Source organism: Populus euphratica, unplaced genomic scaffold (genome assembly GCF_000495115.2).
Source record: "Populus euphratica unplaced genomic scaffold, PopEup_1.0 scaffold81.1, whole genome shotgun sequence".
Taxonomy (NCBI): Eukaryota; Viridiplantae; Streptophyta; class Magnoliopsida; order Malpighiales; family Salicaceae; genus Populus; species Populus euphratica.
Genome location: NW_011499945.1, coordinates 635,561 through 656,133, shown reverse-complemented (window position 1 = coordinate 656,133; position 20,573 = coordinate 635,561). Strand labels below are relative to the sequence as shown.

The following is a 20,573-nucleotide window of genomic DNA, read 5'->3' as shown; positions in this document are numbered from 1 at the left end:
TTGTTGCTTGCAACAATATAATGGAAATACAGGTTAAAAACATATATATAAAAAAACATCTTCGAAAAATATAAAAATTCTTTTCCTTTCTCGACTTGATAAAAACGCAGTATTTGAACACGAAGTTCTTTTTTCTTATGCCTTTTTTCTGTTTTTATTGGAAAAATGGAGCATTTAGGGCATGTTCGGTTCTCTTTCATTAAGCATTTTCCTAATATTCCAGAAACGGCATAACTCAGCTGACAGTATTAATAGCCGCAAAGGAAAAGATGTAATAAGATGAGCTATTTGATGATCCCACAAGTAGAATCCTTTATTAATGCTAAAACCGGCTGGATTTCTGTCATATTGTGTTAAGAGTCCCCCAACAGAGATATATTTTGGATGTTTAATCATTTCAACTCCTTTTCCTCCTCCCCCTCTATACCAAACGAGTCTGTGCCACTGCATTTTTGCGTTCAGCACCAGGTCAATACATACCACTTACCAAGCTGGAGAAAATTAATACATTATGATTGAGATAAATGAAGCTCCATAAGAAGGAAGAAGGGAGTAAAATGATTCAACTAATTGTTGTTTTCAAGAAATACAGGTTGTGGGCTACGAAGAAAAACAAACAAGAAATACAGGCAATGACCAAAACCCCGCCAATCATAATGCTGGAGGCAGATGCTAGGGTCTGGCTTTGAATGAAGTTCTACCTTTGACAAAAGTACTAACATTTGCAAAAGAATGGAGTGAAAAAGAAATTCATGTTCTGTAACCCAAAAGATACTACAATCAATATGACCTAGCAGGCTTCATTGGATGCATTCAGCCAGAAGCAGCAGGAACTTGGGCTTCAGAATATTACTGCTGTGACTATTCAGATAACTGGAGGTAATCTAACAAGAATGTAGCATTCCACCTAATTTGTTTTTCCAGGATAAATTCTGCGGCATAAAGAAGTAATTTCGGTGAAGCCCAATATCCAACTAGAAATATTTTTTCCAAGCACAAACCATCAAGATTGCTAAGATGAGAATTTGCCATCTGAACAATTTACTAATCGGAAAATCTTCACCCGGATATTTAACCAGAAGTCAATACACGAAAAATCTACCTCATTTTCCCTGATTTGACTGGGTAGCTTCCTTCTCATTATTGTTGCTTTCTATGTTGCTTTGCATTTCTAGTAGTTTCTGTTGTTCTTCATCGGTTTGCTCTGCTTTTACTTCAGGCACAGCCTTAGGCTTGCTTGTGGACTGTTGATACATGATGCCACCTAGCATACAAATAAGAAGTCCCACTGTCCCAATGAATGTTGAATGCCTGTCCCAAATAACCAGATTGATTACAACAGTCAACAACTTGTTCACCACACCAAGAACTGTATATCCTGTAGCAGAGATTGCTCTCCGGCAAGAAAACCCAAAGAAAGAGATGGCTAAACCAAACAAACAAGACAAACCAACTGGCAAAACCACCGCAAATGAGTGCCAATCCGACTCATCTGAAATTTCATGCTTTATCTTCTTAAGCTCCCCCATTATAAGCAATTCCAGCGGAAAGAGTAAGAGGGCCTCAAGATTGTTGTACAACACGAGACCCCATGTATTTAAACCAATGGTCATAACAACATGCTTGATATACACAAAATCTATAGTCATGCTTACCAAATAAGCTAGAGCCCAGCTGTAAGCCATAACTGTAAACTGAAGATCTGTTAGCACATATAGCACACTTCCACCAAAGATGGTAGAAAGAGACAACCATGTCTTCAATGATGGCCATGGCTGGTGTAGAAACAAGGTCTCTCCTATTGCAACAAAGATGGGGACTAATGAACGGAAGACAATGAAGGTATCAACATTAGCATGCAATAAGAGCTCACTGTTTGTAAAGAGTGACAGGTAGAACATAATAGCTGCAGGTAGGAACCGCCACATGGTCAAAAGGTCGAGTGAATCATGCTCTAAAACCTTGCACCACCCACAGACAAGTACACCTGTAGCGCTAGTGAAATACTGCAATGCAGTTAGTGCCCCAGGGTAGGGGAATTTCATGATGGCCCACTTGTTGATGATGGAGAGCAGGGATGCTGAGATGCAATATCCAGCAGCTATGCCATAGATGGATGTTTGCTTGAGTAAGCCACTATACCAGGTTGCCTGGGTTTCATTAGCAGGGGAGGCGGATCCTGTACCTTTCTGTTCCTCTTCAGCTTTAGGGTTCTCCATGTCAGCAGACATCTGAGAACACTGATCAAGCAAGTGGAGAAGAAATCATAAAGTTAGTTCAGAATTTTTTATCCCATTCCTTCAAATTCAGGATTTTTATCCCAAAGGCGGCCACATGTTAACAAAACAACAAAAGGAATACCTGAACTTTTTTATGGTACATTGCACAAAGAAAAGGTGAACAAGCACCATCTTTTAACATCTATCTAGATCCGTCAATGAAACAAATTCAGTTAAAATCGAGAAAGAGTGGGGGAAAAATAAGAGACAGCAAAAAAGGGCTAGGTTTCCGCGAAGAAGCAGTAAATTACTTCAAATTGAGCCATAAAACACAAAAATCCAACTCCAAAAACTTCAATTTGTCAACATGAATAAAACCCAAGTTATTGAATCTGAAACTGGTTAAGCATAACAAATCACCAATAGCCAATGAACCCAGAATTCCAATTTGATGAACAACTCGTTTTTTACTTAATGTATTGAATTGCCAAGTTTATAACCAGCCTTCAACAAGCTACAGACAGGGAGTTAAAGCATATTTCTAAACCCACATTTTCCCGGCAACAAAGCAGAAGAGGAAAGGGTGTGCATTATCAGATCAAAGAAGGAAAGGAAGAAAAGATACCTGTGGTGTGGATCTTGCAATCTGTGAGCAGAGAGAGACTGTGTCCGCCTGGTTAGCGTTTAGATGGGGCAACAGGCAAGACACTAGGCAGCGAGAATGAAACTGAATCGGGGACGTTCAATTCGAGATTTTATACATTTGAAGTCTCCACTGGACCAGTATGGACTGTGGAGGGTCGGTAGCTCGGTGCAGTGCACAGCTCCAGCTGAGCCACGCGCCACTCTCAAATCTCGATGTTGAAGTATTATTTTGTGCAGTTGCTTTGCGTGTTACAATAGCATTTTATTTATTTATTTATTTTTCTCTTTCCTTTTCTTGTGATTTATTCATCTCTTTCTTTTGAATGGATGGTTACGTAGAATAATTATTTTAATCTAGAAGTTTAAAATAATTTAAATTATTTTTTAATATATTCTCTTATTTAAAAAAATTTTGAGTTCAGAATCTGTACAATTACATACTATTTTATATTATTAATTAAATTTTAATTGAAAGAGAAAATAAAAATAATAACATTTGACTAATATAACGGACCATTATCATCCTTAAAGATTAATTTACGAGGAGGGCTGATTGTAGTATAGATTTTTTTTTATAAATTAATATTAAATAAAAGTTGATTTGGTAGTTAAAAAGGGATTTTATATTTTTTATTCGGAATTTAAAATTAATATGAAAAAAAGTTATTATATTATTTTTTTAATACATTAACCGATTTGGAATTTTTTTTAAATCGTTTGAAAATGAATGTTGTTTTGATAAACATGCATGCTGGCTCCCGAGCTATGATTAATTATTCTGTATTTTTTTTTGTTTGAGATGATCATAAGATCAAACGGCTGTGATTTGTGAATTTGTTTTTCAATTCATGCACTGCACTGTTCAAATATAAATACTGTAATCCGAAAACAGAAATGATCCTTTTTTTAGTTCATTAAAATATAATGTAAAATACGCATAGAGTTAAAAGAGATGTGGTATGTTCCAAGAGAACTGACTGTAGCAGTAAAATACGCGTAGAAAATAAAATACGCATGGAGTAATGAGAAACTGACGGTTGCCGTAAAATACGCATAGAAAGTAAAATACCTTTTTTTGTACTAACCTGACGGCAGCAGCCCAGCCTGCTTGCAAATTAATTATTTAGGAGTGTAATTAGGGTTATTTTTTAAATAAGTTTTTATATTAAAATATATATTAATAATGTTTTTATTTTTTAAAAAATTATTTTTAATATTAATATATTAAAATTAAAATAATTTTAAAATATTAAAAATATATTAATTTAAAATAAATTAAAAATTAAAAAAATTTAAAATGTAGAATCAAATAAATCTTTAATTAATTAATTAAAAACTGCTCTGTTTCCTAGGAGTTGAAAATGCCTGTTCCATTAAACATAAGATGTGACTCAGCACGTGGAAGTTAGTTCTATTCACGAGACCGCCCTTTGGCAATGTGAGATATTAAATTATATTCTTTAAAAAATATTAATACGTTGAATTAGTTTAGATTAATTTATTAAATTTACAATTCAAATTATAAAATAATATGAAAATAAATTATAAAGGTAAATTTGTAATCAATATAATATTCAACAATAAAATTGATATGAATTGTTTTCATGTTCGATGCTGACACGAATCTTGTTTACTTTCGAGCTAAGTTTTCAAGTGTTAAATTATTCAACAATAAATTGTTCTTACTTGTCCTCGAAAACTGGATTTGTTATTTAGTACTGTTTGTTTTCAAGTAGAGCGTCGAATAATTTTTCAATTCCTCGCTGAATTGTTACAGCTTATTTGAGTTGATTTCTCATTCCTTTATTTCTTTTACATTTTGTACACATCCTTGTTTAATTGTTTTGTGATTTGTTTTCAACCCATATTATCTTTTTATTATTTTCATTTTTCTTTTCCACGTTAAATATAAATGTCTTGTTTTGGTGCTTAAGGTGTTGCAGGTATCAAGTACAAAGCTAAAAGATATGGAAAAAATCACATTCGGTGCTGCCGTCGTAAATTATAATAGTGTGAAGTATAAAGCTGTTAATATTATGGGTTACAATAATAATTCATAATTTTTTTTTATTTTGATCTTTGTTTCCCTTTGGTTGTCAATTTTTTTTATTTTAGTTCTTATATGATGTATTTATGAATATTTAAAGTTGATAATTTATTTTAATTTATTTTATATATATATTTATTAAAATATCAAAAAAATATTTCAATATTGAGTTCATATAAAAAAATATTAGTATCGTGATATAGTTTATTTTTTTAAAAAAATAATTAAATAAAAATTATTTAAAAAATATTAGATAATTAAATTTTATAGAGTCTATAACCAGTTTGTAAATTTAACGAAATAACCTTGGTTATCTTAATTTGCAAGTTTAACAAGGTTTTGTTTTTTTATTGAACTTGGTTGCGTGATGATTCATTATTTTTATCATACATTTAAAATATAATTTTAAAAAAATATTATTGAATCTTAGAGAGTTCGTAAACTTGTTGACAAAAATATGGTGAGTTTAACTTTTTTTTATACAAATTTATTTTTTTATTCATCTTTTGATATTTGACTAATTAATAATTGAGTTTTATAATTTGTTTTGTTTTATTTTTTATAAGATTATTATAGTTTTAAAACAAAAATTCTAATGTTGATTTGATATTCCATCTGATGACCATTTATTTTATTATAGTTTATGGTCCTTATATATATATATATATATATATTACTTTTATTTAAATATTGATCTAGTTGAAAAATAAAGTTTATGGTTTTTTTTATATAAAATTATCATAATTTTAAATAAATATGTTTCTAGGATTGATGCAATCATCTAATGTTATTATAAAATTAAATAAAAATAATTTATTTAAATAACAAAATTATTAAACTTATAAACTCCATGAATTAGGTTGCAGAGTGATCAATGTTAGTATAATTTGACATCATCTTAATATAAAAAAATAAAATTATTATTATAATTTTTTTTCAAAAATCATGATATGTTTTTATTGGTAATTTAAATTGTATTTAAATCTAATAAATTAAATAATTTATTTTAAATTAGCTCTTATCTAATTTAATTTAAAATTTAAGTTTGAAAAAAAATAGAGTTGACATATTTTAAAATTAAACCATTTTATTGAATTTAATGATGATGTAAAAAAAAGCATCACTCTCTTAACATTATTTTTAAATTTAAAAAAAATTAATTTGCATCGTATTCCAAAACCTTTTTGTATTATACCATGAAAAATAAATAAAATATACTGACATGCATGTATTGATTAAATATCAACTTTGTTTTTCCCCCTCTTTTCCCACCTAACATTAAACATCCTAGATAATTCAACATAAGTAGAAGATAATGTTAGGTGGTTGTTATTTTTGTCCGAACAATTAATCATTTATACTTGATTTCTGAACAGACAAGTTATTTATATTTTTTAATTATCTTAATTTCAGGCAAAGACTTTTCCTTATTTTCTTCTCAATGCTTGTCTGCTACTACAACCGGTGCAAGCATGTTAGATTTTGCTGCCACATATGCTTAAAAAAAACTATTTTTTTAAAAATCACTGTAATATTTTATTAATTGTTTTAAAATATTGATTTTATAAATAAATTTTAAAAAATAAAAAATTATTTTAAAAAATAATCATTACCTAATCCTACCTATAACAGAATATTTTCTATGATACAATGATGACAACCTACCAATTTAGACCCCACAAATAAATTGACAACTCATCATGCCCTCACTTGTCCCTTTTGTTTACTCAACTCCCATCAAATATGATTTACCATTGTTTACAGCTGTATTTACAGCAGGTGAAAATTTTATTCTAGAATGCCACGCTTGATCGGTACTAACAGCTCTGAACTTGTAATGATTATTTTTTAAAATTTTTTATTTAAAAATTTATTAAAATAATATATTTTTTATTTTTGTTATTAATATATTAAAATATTAAAAAATAATTTTAATAAAAAAATTAAATTTAGACAAATATCTGTTTGAATGGCACACCTGAAAAGAAGAATAAAAAAGAGGGTACTTAGCTTAATTAGTAAAAAGCGAATGGCCCAACAAAAAAAGAAAAGATAAGTTGAGTTGACTGATGGATGACGCGGTTCGCTCCTGGTTAAACCAGGCATGGTTGTTTTTTCTGGGCAGTTGTTTGGACATGCTCCTTTCCTGTTCTTGCGACCTTTGCTTTCCTCAAGGTTTCGGTATTTTCACACAGGAGGATTTTCACATTTGACTCACTGACTAAAACCTGAACTCATAAATATCTCACAAACAAACAACATTCTTAGCTTTCACCAGCAACTACGACAACTGTCTTTGTGTTTCTTGATTCCTCTGCACCCAACCATCTCGTTGTTCAGCTTCATGTGCTGCAAGGAAGGTACTCTAGCACTACCTTGTGCGCCGAATAATGCCCATCTTGTTACTTAATTCTGGTCTTTACTACTTTGGTTCTTGTTTACTGATTGCATTGTCTTGATTGATCGTTCTTTGACTATCTTTTATCTGGATCTGATGAGGATGACGATGACGATGACGATGATTTAAATATGACTAGTAAGCATTACTTTAATGTCATGATGAAGTGTGTGGCTGTCTGCTCTTCTTGTCTTGGATTCTCTCTGTTCTGATGCTCGTGTACCATTCAACGGATTCTAGTAATATTTATTTGTTTTCATCTTGATTTTTTTTTCATTTTTCTCTTACTTGTGTTGAAAATATTGCATTTTCTTTCATCAATTCTCTTCTCAAGGGTTGGAGTACCGTTCTTGTTTTCCTACCCTCTGGCTCTCTCTCTCTCCTGAAATGAACTGGGAGATTCTTCTTCATTAATTGGCCTTTATTATTGTTATTATTTGTGGAGGCCCTCTTCGGGGATATGGAGTAATATTATAATTTCGAGTGCATGCATATGGTGGGTCACATATTCTCAAATTAACCTGCAATGTTGAGACCTGCCCACGTTCTCTATGCCGTTCTTTCTTCCTTTCCATATAAGCTCAACACTCCATTTTCTTTCCTTTTTTGTTTTTTCAATCACCCGCATGCATTACATGATTATTTGAAATTGGATTTTGTTTTTCTCATCTTTTTTTTTGTGTGCTTGTTTTGAGTATGTTTGCTGAATTCTGGGTGTTTTTGTGTTGACTTGTAATTGCATAAGGTTTGATCAATGTACAGGTATGTGATTGACTAGACCCGTTAAGAGAAAAACACGTATTCTTCATAAAAAAATGGTTCTTGGGCTTAGATCAAAGAACAGAAAAGGTTCTTCAGTGCAGCTTGATTACCTCATTCTTGTACAAGAAATCAAGCCTTGGCCCCCATCACAGTCTCTCAAATCTGCACAATCCTTGTTGCTTCAATGGGAAAATGGTGATCAGAGTTCTGGTTCCTTCACTTCTAATGTTGGAGATGGGAGAGTGGAATTCAGTGAGTCTTTTAGGCTTTCAGCTACTTTATGCAAGGAGGTATCCAGAAAAGGCACTGCCCGAGACAGTTTCCTGAAGAACTACCTGGAGTTTAACGTGTATGAATCTCGAAAGGACAAGGCAATGAAAGGTCAACTCTTGGGATCTGCAGTCATAAACCTTGCAGATTATGGAATCATCATGGATGCTGTAACCATAAATGCCCCAATTCAATTCAAGAAGTCTTCTAGGAGCATGGTGCCGGCATTTCTTTATGTAAATATTCAACCATTTGATAGAGATAGGTCCGGCTTGTCAAGACAAGTGTCACTAGACAAGGATGGAAGTGAAACTGTTTCAGAAGTGACAAATGAAGGGAATGATGATGAAGTTGAGATTGCCTCATTTACTGACGACGACAACGATGGTTCCTCACATTCATCGCTACCCGTTTCCTCTTCTGCATTGGAGTCTAGAAGAGGTTCACCAGGTCAATCTGACAAGGTACTCTTTAATTTCTTTATTCTTTGATTCATCTTTATTTAATTTCTTTACAATACTAAAGGTATGGATACGTGACTGGAAATTAAGATCTTTCGTTTAGCGGGATAAAACTAGAATGGATTTGGAACTCTAATTTATCGATTGTCATTAAATCCCATTTTTTAAATTCATAATATATTATACGAAGGTGGATTTGGTGTATGATAGTGCATAGTGTCGCAGGATCCATATGCCAGCTAGTTTGGTGTATTATACCACCAACTACGACCAAGCTCCATGTGCATTCCCATCCAGTGGGCATATCCTCATTTTCTACTTGTTGAAGATAGCTTTGTAGCACTGAATGGATTCAATTTCAATTAGTCATCCTTATTCGCAGCTTTTGGTGATATTAGTCAATTTATAGTTCATTCTATTCATGTATTTTCACGTTATCCATATTTGTGAAGTTTATTTCCTCTCATCATGTTTATCACATATTGCTGGCATGGATATTTGCCAGCATGAAGCTTTGCCATTTCCTTGTGAACTTAATTACCAGTTGCCTTAACTTGCAGAAGGGATCAGGAACAGCAAACATTGGCACAAGAAGGATTGACGGGGAGCCTGCATTGCCCTCAGGTGGAGCGCCTTCAAATCTAGAAGCGAAATCAGCTGCTCAAGAATTCAAACATCCGAATGGAGGCGCGGGAGAGTTTCAAACTAAACAAGATGCTGATAGAAAACCCTGGAGATATGAAATAAATGGACTAGAGAATGCTACAACAGATAATTTAAAAGATGATCTTATGGATGTGAAAGAGAAAAGGGAGCTGGATGACAAGGGACAGGGTACAGTTATTTTAGAGTTAAAGAAACCTGCTCTAGAGGAAAAATTTCCTGGTAAATTACCTGAAGAAGCATCAAAAAAGCAAGCCAAATTAAGGAGCAATACTCTTGCACTCAACAGAACAGCAATTGGAGTGCAGGGTGCCACCCGTCGAGATAAACTGAAGCATCTGAAGTCCGTTCAATTACAGTTTAACTCAGCTGAGGGTGAGGATTCCTTCATCAATAGCCAATTCATAGAGAAGCCAAAGAAGATTAATATTTCTGAAAATGTTAATAAAGGTGCCAAGGGCTATCCTCGCAGTGAAAGAGAAAAATCAACAAAAGGGTCTTATGGCAACCAAGGTGAATCAAATTCTAAAGTTGAAATACTCGAGGAAGAGTTAAGCAGAGCTGCTGCCAAGGATGGCCTTGCTGAGCAAGGAAATTCTAAAATAAAGTCCCAGTTGATGGAGAAGGAAAAGGAAATTGATCTTGCTGAAAATGTTAATAAAGTTGACATGATTTATGAACAAAGTAAAAGGGAAGAAGAAACAAAAGGCAACTTTTCAGGAAACAAAGTTGAACTGGAGTCTAAAGTTGAAATGCTTGAGGAAGAATTGATGGAAGCTGCAGCTGTTGAGGTTGGCCTTTACTCAGTTGTTGCTGAGCATGGGAGTTCTATAAATAAGGTCCTAGCCCCAGCAAGGCGCCTTTCAAGGTTCTATCTTTATGCTTGCAAGGCAGGGTCCTGGGCCAAGAGGGCAAATGCAGCTAGAGCTATCATCTCAGGATTAATTTTGGTTTCTAAAGCATGTGGAAATGATGTTCCAAGGTAATGTCTCCTTCCACAAACCTAGGAAATTAATTTCAACTGATTTTAGTTAACAATAACCATTATGGATGGAAATGATGTTCCAAGTTGACGTCTCCTTCCACAAACCTAGCAAATTAATTTCAACTGATTTTAGTTGACAATAACCATTATGGATGGAAATGTTCCAAGGTAACGTCTCCTTCCACAAACCTAGCAAATTAATTTCAACTGATTTTAGTTGACAATAACCATTATGGATGGAAATGTTCCAAGGTAACGTCTCCTTCCACAAACCTAGCAAATTAATTTCAACTGATTTTAGTTGACAATAACCATTATGGATGGAAATGTTCCAAGGTAACGTCTCCTTCCACAAACCTAGCAAATTAATTTCAACTGATTTTAGTTGACAATAACCTTTATGGATGGAAATGTTGATCATGGTTTACAAAATCTATAGTAGATGCACCAATAACTAGCGACACTAAAACCAGTGATATTTGTCTTTACAGTGATGGAAATGATTCAGTAATATCATGGGATAACTTAATTTCACCATGGAATGGGTTCCATTTAGGAAACTTTCTTCTTTCCGCTTGATAAATTATTCATCATTTTCCTAAATATTCCCTGGATTTATCAAAAGCTTTATGTTCATTTCGACATTATGTTGAAAATTCCATCTCCTATAATCAGGTTAACTTTCTGGTTGTCAAATTCGATTGTGCTAAGAGCAATTGTAAGCCAAGCCGTTGAGAAGTTGCAACCTGCTTCAGTACCATCCAGCATTAATAATGGAGGTCCAAAGGGCAGGCAGGAGTCAACTCTAACTGAAGGAGAGAAAACTAATAAAACAGAAAGTCTCGATGAATGGGCAGAACCTCAACCATATATAGCAGCATTAGAGAAGGTTGAAGCTTGGATCTTCTCCCGAATTGTTGAGTCGGTTTGGTGGCAGGTCTCTACTTCTTCATTGCTGAGCAATTGAGGTCCTTGATCATGAGGATTTAGTGTAGCTGAATGTGCTTATATTGGTTTTTGATTATGCATTTCAGACTCTGACGCCACATATGCAATCCACAGCTGTAAAGAGCTCAAACTCCAGGAAGACCCATGCTAAGAGGCATGGATTGGGTGATCAAGAACAGGGAAATTTTGCTATTGATTTATGGAAGAAGGCTTTCAGGGATGCATGTGAAAGGCTTTGTCCTGTTCGAGCTGGGGGTCATGAATGTGGTTGCTTGCCTGTGCTGTCAAGATTGGTATGTTATACTTAAAATGGTGATCTCCTTAATTCATATTAGAGTAAAACTCCTTAAATAATTCGTTGTTGTTTTCTAAGTGGAATTGAATTTTCTGTCTTCATGCATTTCAAGGGATATAATCTATGTCAAATTGTGTTGACAATCATAAATCCATTTTATTATTTGCATGATGCTTGATTTAGTCCCATCAACAACATATTCTGGTCCAAATGATTTTAGTTAATGAAATAACAAGTACCCTCAAGGTATATAAATTATATAATATATGGTAGCACCATTGTTTCATTTCTTATAACTATTAGTGCTCCAATTCACGAGGTGTGAATGCAATCTGCAGCAAGATACCTGCCTTGAAATGTTTTTAACATCGCTGAAGAACAATCCAAATCCTTGAATTAAATGAACTTTGCTACATAATTTTAGATCAGTGATGTTATGTTTGTTCACATTCTTAGCTGGATAGTTTTGAGCTAGGGATATTGTTTCAGCCAATTTACTTGATGAAAAGATTGAAATTTACAGTGACCTGCTGAATGGTCAAGGAATAGATGCTTACTCTGAACCCTCTTACTTTCCTATAGTTCTTTTGATCTATCCAGTTTTTAAGGAAATTAATGTATTCATAAGTGTATCAGTTACATTTCCTATCAAAATGGAGAGCATGTTGATCTTCTTCTTGTAACGGAAAGTGGTGCCCTGATCTATATCCCATATGATAAGGCAGAATGTTGATTTCTGAACACTTATTTATTCTAAGTTCATATATTGTTTTAGCTTTCATTTTATGATCACACAGCTGCAACATTGTTGTTATTTGAACTTTCTTCCTTTGCTTTTCTTTAGTCTTGCATTATAGCATGTAATTCCTATTTCCCACAAGAAAATGCAGTGTTATGAACTCTTATGAAGAAGAAACATGGTGTATCGATTTATTTACTATAAGAAAGTGTGCTGAACTTTAATATAAGAAAAGGTATCTTGTTGATCAAATTCCAAAAAGAGGCTGCATATTGATCATTTTCCAACAACAGAAGCTGTTGTACTGGCTTTTGTTAATCTTATTTTCTACCAATTACTTGATTTCCATGCACCTTTTTTTCCTTTTTAAGACATAATAGTTCCATGTTTTTCATCTTGAATATCTATGCATGTATTTCTATCATGTGTAATTTATTTTGGCACTATGATAATTTGGGAAGTTGTCTGGTAGAACCATAGAAATGTGACAGTTGCAGTTCTGTTTTCTAGGTGATGGAACAGTTGGTGAGTAGATTAGATGTGGCCATGTTCAATGCTATACTTCGTGAATCAGCTGAAGAGATGCCGACAGATCCTGTTTCCGACCCAATCAGTGATCCTAAGGTTCTTCCAATCCCAGCTGGAAATTCAAGCTTTGGGGCTGGTGCACAATTGAAAAATGCTGTGAGTAATAGACACTTGTTGCCTCAGGCTGCATGCAGTCATTGAAATTGATTTGTGCAATATTATCACGTGGTCAGTGTGTGCAACACTAGTAACCTATTTTCCTACAAAAAGCTTTATTCACAGAATTCACCACTGAGAAAATATTCAAAAGAATCTAACTCTGGATAATTGATCTTTCTGGGTATCCGTTGGACTGTTCACTGGGTAGTACTCTGTTTGCGTGCTTCTTCCATCAGAAAAGTATCTGGCACTTAGTAGTAGCTACTGAAAGCATGTAAGAAATCTGCTAAAGTTTGTGATAAATGTATGCTTCTTTCCAATGCAGGATCAGTTCTTTACGTTGGCGCTATATACTTGCAAAATAGTTTTCTGGATGCTTATTGTTTAACACCATAAATCACATCAACTGTATTAGTTTATTTTTCTCTGTCATGATGAAAGGATCTTGCTTTCTTGTCTTCATGTCACCAGGTTGGAAATTGGTCCAGATGGCTCACGGATTTATTTGGTATTGATGATAGTGACTCTTCAGAAGAGAAGGATGAACTTTGTAGCACTAGGCGTGTAAGTGAGACATCCTTCAAGGCTTTCCACCTTCTGAATGCTTTGAGTGATCTCATGATGCTTCCATTTGAAATGCTTGCAGATAGGTCCACTAGAAAAGAGGTAAATCCGAAATATTTTCAGTGATAAGTTGTCCCTGTTCGATCCCTCCCCTCTTGTTAGATTTTTTCTTCTCTATAAATGACATTCTCCATTTTCGTTGTTTAAATTTGATTTTCTGAAGGTATGCCCTTCATTTGATGCTCCGATGATCAAGAGGGTTCTTAACAATTTTGTCCCAGATGAATTCAACCCCGACCCAATCCCAGAGACCATTTTTGAGGCCCTGGATTCTGAGGTTATCCCATCCCCAAGAAGCCATTGCTTTTTCGAAAACAAAAGGAGACATCTGCTTTCCCATTTCTTAAATATGCAATAAACTCACTCATTTTTTTTGGCCTTCATATTGATATAGGATTTTGCTGAAGCTGGGGAGGAGTCTCTCACAAACTTTCCACGAATTGCTGTTCCCACAATCTATTCCCCACCTCCTGCAGCGTCTCTAACAAACATTATAGGAGAGTTGGGAAGCCAAACTCTGCAGAGGAGTAGATCAGCAATGCTTAGAAAGTCGTACACTAGTGATGATGAACTTGATGAGTTGGATTCACCTATGACTTCTATCATTGAAAACTCCAAGGTTTTTCCCGCTTCGACAGCATGGAATTGGATGCAGAAGGGAAAGGCGGGCCGCAAAGTTGTTAGATACCAACTCCTCCGGGAAGTATGGAAGGATGGTGAATAGTCTCCCTCAATTCTCTCATATGCATATGGTGTATACACGCATGGAATTTGAGCGGGTTGGTTCAGTTAACTGACGTCAGTGAATTTTGTATGGTGATTCCAGTAGAGCATGCAACAATAAATTTTCCAGTTATCACTTGCAAGTCTGAGTTCCGAGCCAATCACATCTCTACGTGAGCTAAACCTGAAATCTCAAAAGTTGAAGTCTAAAGACAACTTTATTTATGAACAAAAACTAATCTAAGAGATTCTTCTGAGAAAAAGTGATGATGGAAGTTATTAATCAAAGATTTAACCAGCAAGAAACTTTAATATGAAAACAAGAAACTAGCCTGGTAAAGTTGAAGGGAAGGAGATTAATGAGTCTGGTGATTATTTATTTATTTATATTTGAGATACTCTTTTAGGAAGAGTTCAAGGAGCTTTTTAAGAGGGGTAAAAGCCACGGTTCACAGGTGCAAATATCCAACCAGTTCATCAAATTTTCTTCATTTCATTTTTTCTTAATAAAAATTTTAGCCAGGTTAATCAGGAGCGACTGCAGCTTGCGATTGCATCAAATTTTTGTATGTAGGATTCATATCGAGTGGCTTAAAGTTCATCAAGGAATAAGATAATCTCTAGTACCAAAGAGGATTCTATAGACCAGAAAGTACATCCCATACTGTGAGAATGGCATGCAAACCATTTCTTCATCTTTTCTTGGACCTGCCAAGAATCCCAAAAGAAATATTCCCATTAGCATAACAGCTCGTAACTTCACAGATATTAGTAAAAGTTGAACTTTACAAAGTTGAGGAAAATCCAGCAAAGTACAGAAATGCAGAATATTTACCAGATTTGCATCTCACAGTTCTTCAACAGCTTTATGCGGCATGAGAAGCAAAATTAGAGGCAAAATGTAGTCTTCTATATTGACAAATCAGGTCATCCAGTCTCTACAAGAACAAGTGTTCGATTCCCAATAAGCCTTGCATGCCAAATTTGACGACAAATTAATCTATGCTAAACAAAGATCCCAGCAAAGCTCAAATTTATTGGCACTGAAGTTGAACCTTTTTCTTCAAAAAACTTAATCGCTAGATGCACAACAGCCTTCGAAAATATATCCTCACAAGCACACACATCAGTCATCGTAGAACTCCTAAGGAGAATGCTGATGAAGTGTGTGCATTCTGAAAGAAATGAAAGTAGTAAGAAGGAAGCAAGAGATCTTACTGCTTGGATGCGCACCACCTATCACACTGGGCGGTGCTTCATAGTGCCCGTAACCATGATACAGGACACGCTCAGGATTCTCACTACCATAATATTGACCGTATTCAGCTATAATTTTAAGGCTACCGGAACTTTTATCTCTCATGATACAGTGTTTGGCATCCTAGAAAAGAAAATAATGCATGACATCGATATTCCATTAACTAACATGGGCTAACTAAAAGTAAGAAATTAAAATTAAAATCAAAACAGATCAAAAACAAAATTGTTTGGCGTTGAGAATACACTGTATATTTGAGGATTAGCGTTGAGGATTAGCGGAGAGTGTGCAGGTTATTAATTTTTAAAGTGTTTTTTATTTGAAAATATATTAAAATATTTATTTTTTTATTTTTAATTTTTTAAAATTTATTTTTAATATTAGTATATTAAAAAAATCTAAAAAGACTAAAACAATTAATCTAAACAATATATATATATATATATATATATATATATATAATTAATTAATGAAAAACAAGTTCAACCTTAATTTCAAACATACATTTAAACACAAATCAATATGTGCCATAATAGTTAATTATCATTTTTTCCTTTCAATAAAAATTAATAAGCTAATATGATCTTTTTTTTATGGAAGCCACTAATCATTATAAGATTGATAAGAGATAAATATTTTTTTTATCTTTTAAATATACAATGTAAAAATTATACTCTTAAAAACAAAATTTTTTAAAATATTGATGAGACAGTTTAATATTTTTATCTTGAGAATACACTGTATATTTGAGGATTAGCGGGGATTGTGCAGGTTATTAATTTTTAAAGTGTTTTTTATTTGAAAATATATTAAAATATTTATTTTTTTATTTTTAATTTTTTAAAATTTATTTTTAATATCAGTATATTAAAATAATCTAAAAACACTAAAAGAATTAATCTAAAGCAATATATAATTAATTAATTAATTAATAAAAAACAAGTTCAACTTTAATTTCAAACATACATTTAAACACAAATCAATATATGCCATAATAGTTAATTATCATTTTTTCCTTCCAATAAAAATTAATAAGCTTGCTATTAAGGTAATGTGATCTTTTTTTTTTATAGAAGCCATATTTTTATCTTTTTTATATGTTCAATGTATATACTATATCACCCTTACAAGTAAAAATTGTTAAAAAGCTTGGGTAATTCGATTTATTAACATTTTAAAATCACATCTTAAAAACTATATTACCTTTAAAAACAAAATTTATCAAGCTTGCATTTATGAGTTTTTATATATATATTTTTAAAATGATTTTTTAGTTATTAACAAGTTGACTGAGAGGAGATTTGATCTTTTCACAAATATAAATATTATTTATAAAACAAAAGTTATGGATGCATGCTGTTTCATTCCATGTCCAAACATTTTTTTCCAGTGCTGTGCTGGAAGCGTCTCACCATTATTTTCTTGTTGGTGCTGCATATGTACACGGTAAAATAATAATTGAGATACAATGAACTATTTTTTTTATTAAAATATAAACATGTCATTTTATTTGTTTTTTAATCCAACATGTTACCTATTTTTTTATTAATTTTTTTAATTTCATTTAAATTTTTTTATTAAATTTCATTTTTTTTTTATTAATTTTTTTTATTAAATTTCATTTTTTTTTTATTACTAGTTACTTATCTCTAAGCTCATAAGCTGGTTCTTTCTCGAGGCTTTCGCTTGGAGATGGTTTCCCAGCCCCAAGGCAAGCACCATGAATCAGGGACCGGAACAAACATCTTCCACCTCCTGGCATGCCTGTACAGATCAAACGCGCATATATATAAAACACATCAATCTGGTACATAGCAAGATAAAAGATGGTGTATAAATACATGCCAGTTATTTTACAGTGGCCACTGCATCAGTTATTATTGTAAGTTATCTTTCATGTCATCTTCAGGAGTGATCAAATGCCAAAAAAATCCCCTTTTTCATAGATCTGCGCCTTCCTTTATACTGTCAGATACAGAATTATCTCGGGCGACATAGTACATGGGGAACTTTTCTTGGAATTGTGGTGTGTGATAGCAAGAATCTTTCTTCTTCTTGGGTTCTTTTGCAGCACGATCGATCACAGTGGCCATGCTTAATATCTGTTGATGCTTCGCGAGGGAATGATACTGTAGTTTAGTTCCTCTTTTCCCCAGGAATCTTTCTTGATTTGGCTACACTTAGATCGACGGGACTAAATTTCTATACGTACAGTTTATTTGTGCAGTCGTTTCATAGGCATTGCTAAAATTGTGTCTGGATAGTATTTTAAAAGAGAGAATAAATATATATAAAAATTATATTTAGTTAAAGCGAATTTTGTATTTTCAAAATAGAAACGATAAAAATACACGTTTTTTTTTTCTTTGTTCTTGTCCCAAAACAGTAAGTAAATAACAGCTCAAATTAATTAAAAAAATAATTCAAAGGTGTTTCTAATTTCTAGGATTAAAATACGAAATTCCAAGAACTGTCAAACGATATATTCTCCCTCTAAAATAGATGGCAACTGTTCAGGATCTGGCCCCGCTAATAGACGGATCTCATTTCCTGCGTTCTCTTCCTCAGCCTCACTTCATTCTTTGGTAATAGTTTGTTCTATACATTAGTTTTTTTCTTCTTATTTTTTTTTTAACTTGAATTAGTTAACGGTATGCTAATAACTGTTACTTTCAATTCTTTTTCCATTCTTATATTTCAATTCATAAATATTTAGGGAATAATTAAATGTGCTTTTGAGATTATTAATTACATGGGAAATATTCTTGTTAAATCTGTTTTCTGATTTCCCATGTCAAATTATTTAACATAAATTGTTTTCTGTTTTTTTCTACCATTTCCTGCAAAATGTTGGTGTATCTAATGGGTTCGTTCAAGGGAAATATTTCATTTTGAGCCTAAAAAATGGGAAACCAAACCTTTGATATGTTTGGATTGAATTTCTCAGGAATCAACAGAGAAGGAACCTGCAGAATGAGTGCTAGGCGGCGTCCGCTGCATACATGTGGAGTTTCTGTAATGGAAATCGCTCGCAAAGCTTACACAGAAACCCAAGAATTCAATGGGCCGTTAGGTCTCGTGACAAAGAAGATAATCAGGTTAGCTCCATTTGCTTCCCTTCTTGTCCATGTGCTGCGGTATGAGTATTTCTTCTTGGCAATCCTCTCTTTTGTGGATAATCATATAATATTAGCCCTTGAAAGAAAGGTTGAGGCTATTTTCCCACCATCGAATTATGTGTTCAACAAGGTTGACAAGCTCGTCCAAATCGTAGAAACCCTTCCAGCAAAATTTGATTTCGCTGTTAACAAGTTACCCATTATTTTCCACCAAATTCCAATTCTAGATTGGGCACTGTCATGTGCTATCTCATGGCTGAACTTTTGGCTATCTATCCTGACTCATTGGGGATCAGGAACCACTCACGAAAAGGAGATTATGGTCGATATAAACTGTAACGACAGCAGTATTGAACAAACAAATGTTCAAGAAGCAGATACTAATATAGTAGGGTTCCAAAATGAAACAAAGGGATGTTTCAGTCCTATGTCTGCTACATCAGGCTCGGAAACTGAGGCAAGTAGTCCGAATGCTAAGAGATGCACATACAAGGACGCACTGGAGAAAGTTGTGAAATCCACATATAAGGATGCACTAGAGAAGGGGACAAGTGAAAGCACACAGAGCACGGAGGGGAGCCCAAAGCAGATGATCCGATCCACTGTTAGCAGTGAAGCAACCAGTCCTAAAGGTGAGAGAAATGAGACCATGAAAGAGAAAGAATGCATTGCTGACGAGGAGACAGAAGAAGCCAGTGCTAGCAAGGAAGAAACTGGAGGAGTGGATCATACTACGGTCATGGAAGATGATCCAGTCAGTTTACCTACAAATAAGACGCCAGAATGCATCAACCGGGGAGATCCTATTTTAGCGCTTTTCGAGTCTGCTTGGCACATATAAAACCTGGAGAATACGGCAACGAAAACTGCTGCTAAACGTTCTACTTCATACCAATGGTAAAGGAAGCTTATGTGATGTTCTACTTGATCCAAGTGACTATGAAAAGAGGGACTCTATATCTTGGTCTGACATTATTGAAGAGTCAGCATTGAAGTAAGTTCATGCTGCATATATTTTTGTTGTTTGTAGGTTCTGCCCCAATATTTTTTCTAGGCGATCGTACAAGCTGCATTACATTTTTGTACATGATTATTTGGGGACAAGTTCACGATATATTTGAGCGCAGAACTTGGGGCATTGATCCTTGCTCTGTACTTGGGTTTTGGCTCTATTAAAATGAGTGGTGTTTCTGGGAATCCATCCTGAAAATTCTAATGATGAGTGCAAGCACTTCTAACAAAAAGTATACGGTGATAATTTCAGAAACAATATGAAAATCTATAGAACATTTCTCCTGTGAATCTACAGACACGTCACATTCCTTGATCTCATGGAGAACACCTCTTCCTACCATGCACCTAATTATCTGAAGTTCAGTTTGTCTTTTCATGTCCTTTTTTCCCTCCCCTTTTCCTTTTTGAAGATTAGAGATATCTCATGGAACCAATTTAACAGGACAAATCTTCGAGCCCTCTACAACTACTTACTATGGATTGTTCTTATAATTTTCTCTTTTTTTTTTAATGGTGACGGTCATCTGGAAGAAGTTCATGGTTCTGTGCTAGTTCGTGAGCCACAATGCACCGTTTGGAAAACTGAAGTAAATCGTATTTTCAAAAATTTTATTAAAATTTAATGTATTTTTGCATGTTTTGAATCATTTTGATGTATTAATAATAAAAATAATTTTAAAAAAATAAAAAATATTATAAATATATATTTTAATATG

General features: G+C 33.6%; 3 protein-coding genes across 9 annotated transcripts; 2 read left to right on the top strand and 1 right to left on the bottom strand.

Annotated features, from left to right (window-relative positions):
• Window positions 1-307: 307 nt before the first annotated feature.
• Window positions 308-3,113, bottom strand: LOC105137483 (GDP-mannose transporter GONST3-like). 3 transcript variants are annotated; one of them, XM_011043235.1, is made up of 3 exons: window positions 2,845-3,113; window positions 1,103-2,240; window positions 308-446 (listed from the first exon to the last, which is right to left on the bottom strand). In XM_011043235.1, the coding sequence occupies exon 2, from the start codon at window positions 2,229-2,231 to the stop codon at window positions 1,104-1,106; it is 1,128 nt and encodes a 375-aa protein (XP_011041537.1). In that variant the 5' UTR covers window positions 2,232-2,240; window positions 2,845-3,113; the 3' UTR covers window positions 308-446; window position 1,103. The 3 variants fall into 3 exon arrangements, with proteins under 3 accessions (XP_011041537.1, XP_011041536.1, XP_011041535.1); XM_011043234.1 differs by lacking the exon at window positions 308-446 and adding an exon at window positions 516-932; XM_011043233.1 differs by lacking the exon at window positions 308-446 and having other exon boundaries at window positions 516-2,240.
• A 3,829-nt stretch (window positions 3,114-6,942) lies between these two features.
• Window positions 6,943-14,609, top strand: LOC105137480 (uncharacterized). Of its 5 annotated transcripts, XM_011043229.1 has the most exons (10): window positions 6,944-7,447; window positions 8,072-8,805; window positions 9,363-10,434; window positions 10,522-10,534; window positions 11,126-11,387; window positions 11,485-11,691; window positions 12,943-13,116; window positions 13,591-13,785; window positions 13,907-14,020; window positions 14,138-14,609. In XM_011043229.1, the coding sequence occupies exons 2-10, from the start codon at window positions 8,125-8,127 to the stop codon at window positions 14,465-14,467; spliced, it is 3,048 nt and encodes a 1,015-aa protein (XP_011041531.1). In that variant the 5' UTR covers window positions 6,944-7,447; window positions 8,072-8,124; the 3' UTR covers window positions 14,468-14,609. The 5 variants fall into 5 exon arrangements, with proteins under 5 accessions (XP_011041533.1, XP_011041531.1, XP_011041532.1 ...); XM_011043231.1 differs by lacking the exon at window positions 10,522-10,534 and having other exon boundaries at window positions 6,943-7,447; window positions 9,366-10,447; XM_011043230.1 differs by lacking the exon at window positions 10,522-10,534 and having other exon boundaries at window positions 6,944-7,271; window positions 9,363-10,447.
• A 3,584-nt stretch (window positions 14,610-18,193) lies between these two features.
• On the top strand, window positions 18,194-20,197 carry LOC105137479 (uncharacterized). The gene is made up of 2 exons (XM_011043226.1): window positions 18,194-18,309; window positions 18,672-20,197. Exon 2 carries the CDS (start codon window positions 18,698-18,700, stop codon window positions 19,682-19,684), a length of 987 nt encoding a protein of 328 aa, XP_011041528.1. The 5' UTR covers window positions 18,194-18,309; window positions 18,672-18,697; the 3' UTR covers window positions 19,685-20,197.
• The last annotated feature ends 376 nt before the right edge of the window (window positions 20,198-20,573 follow it).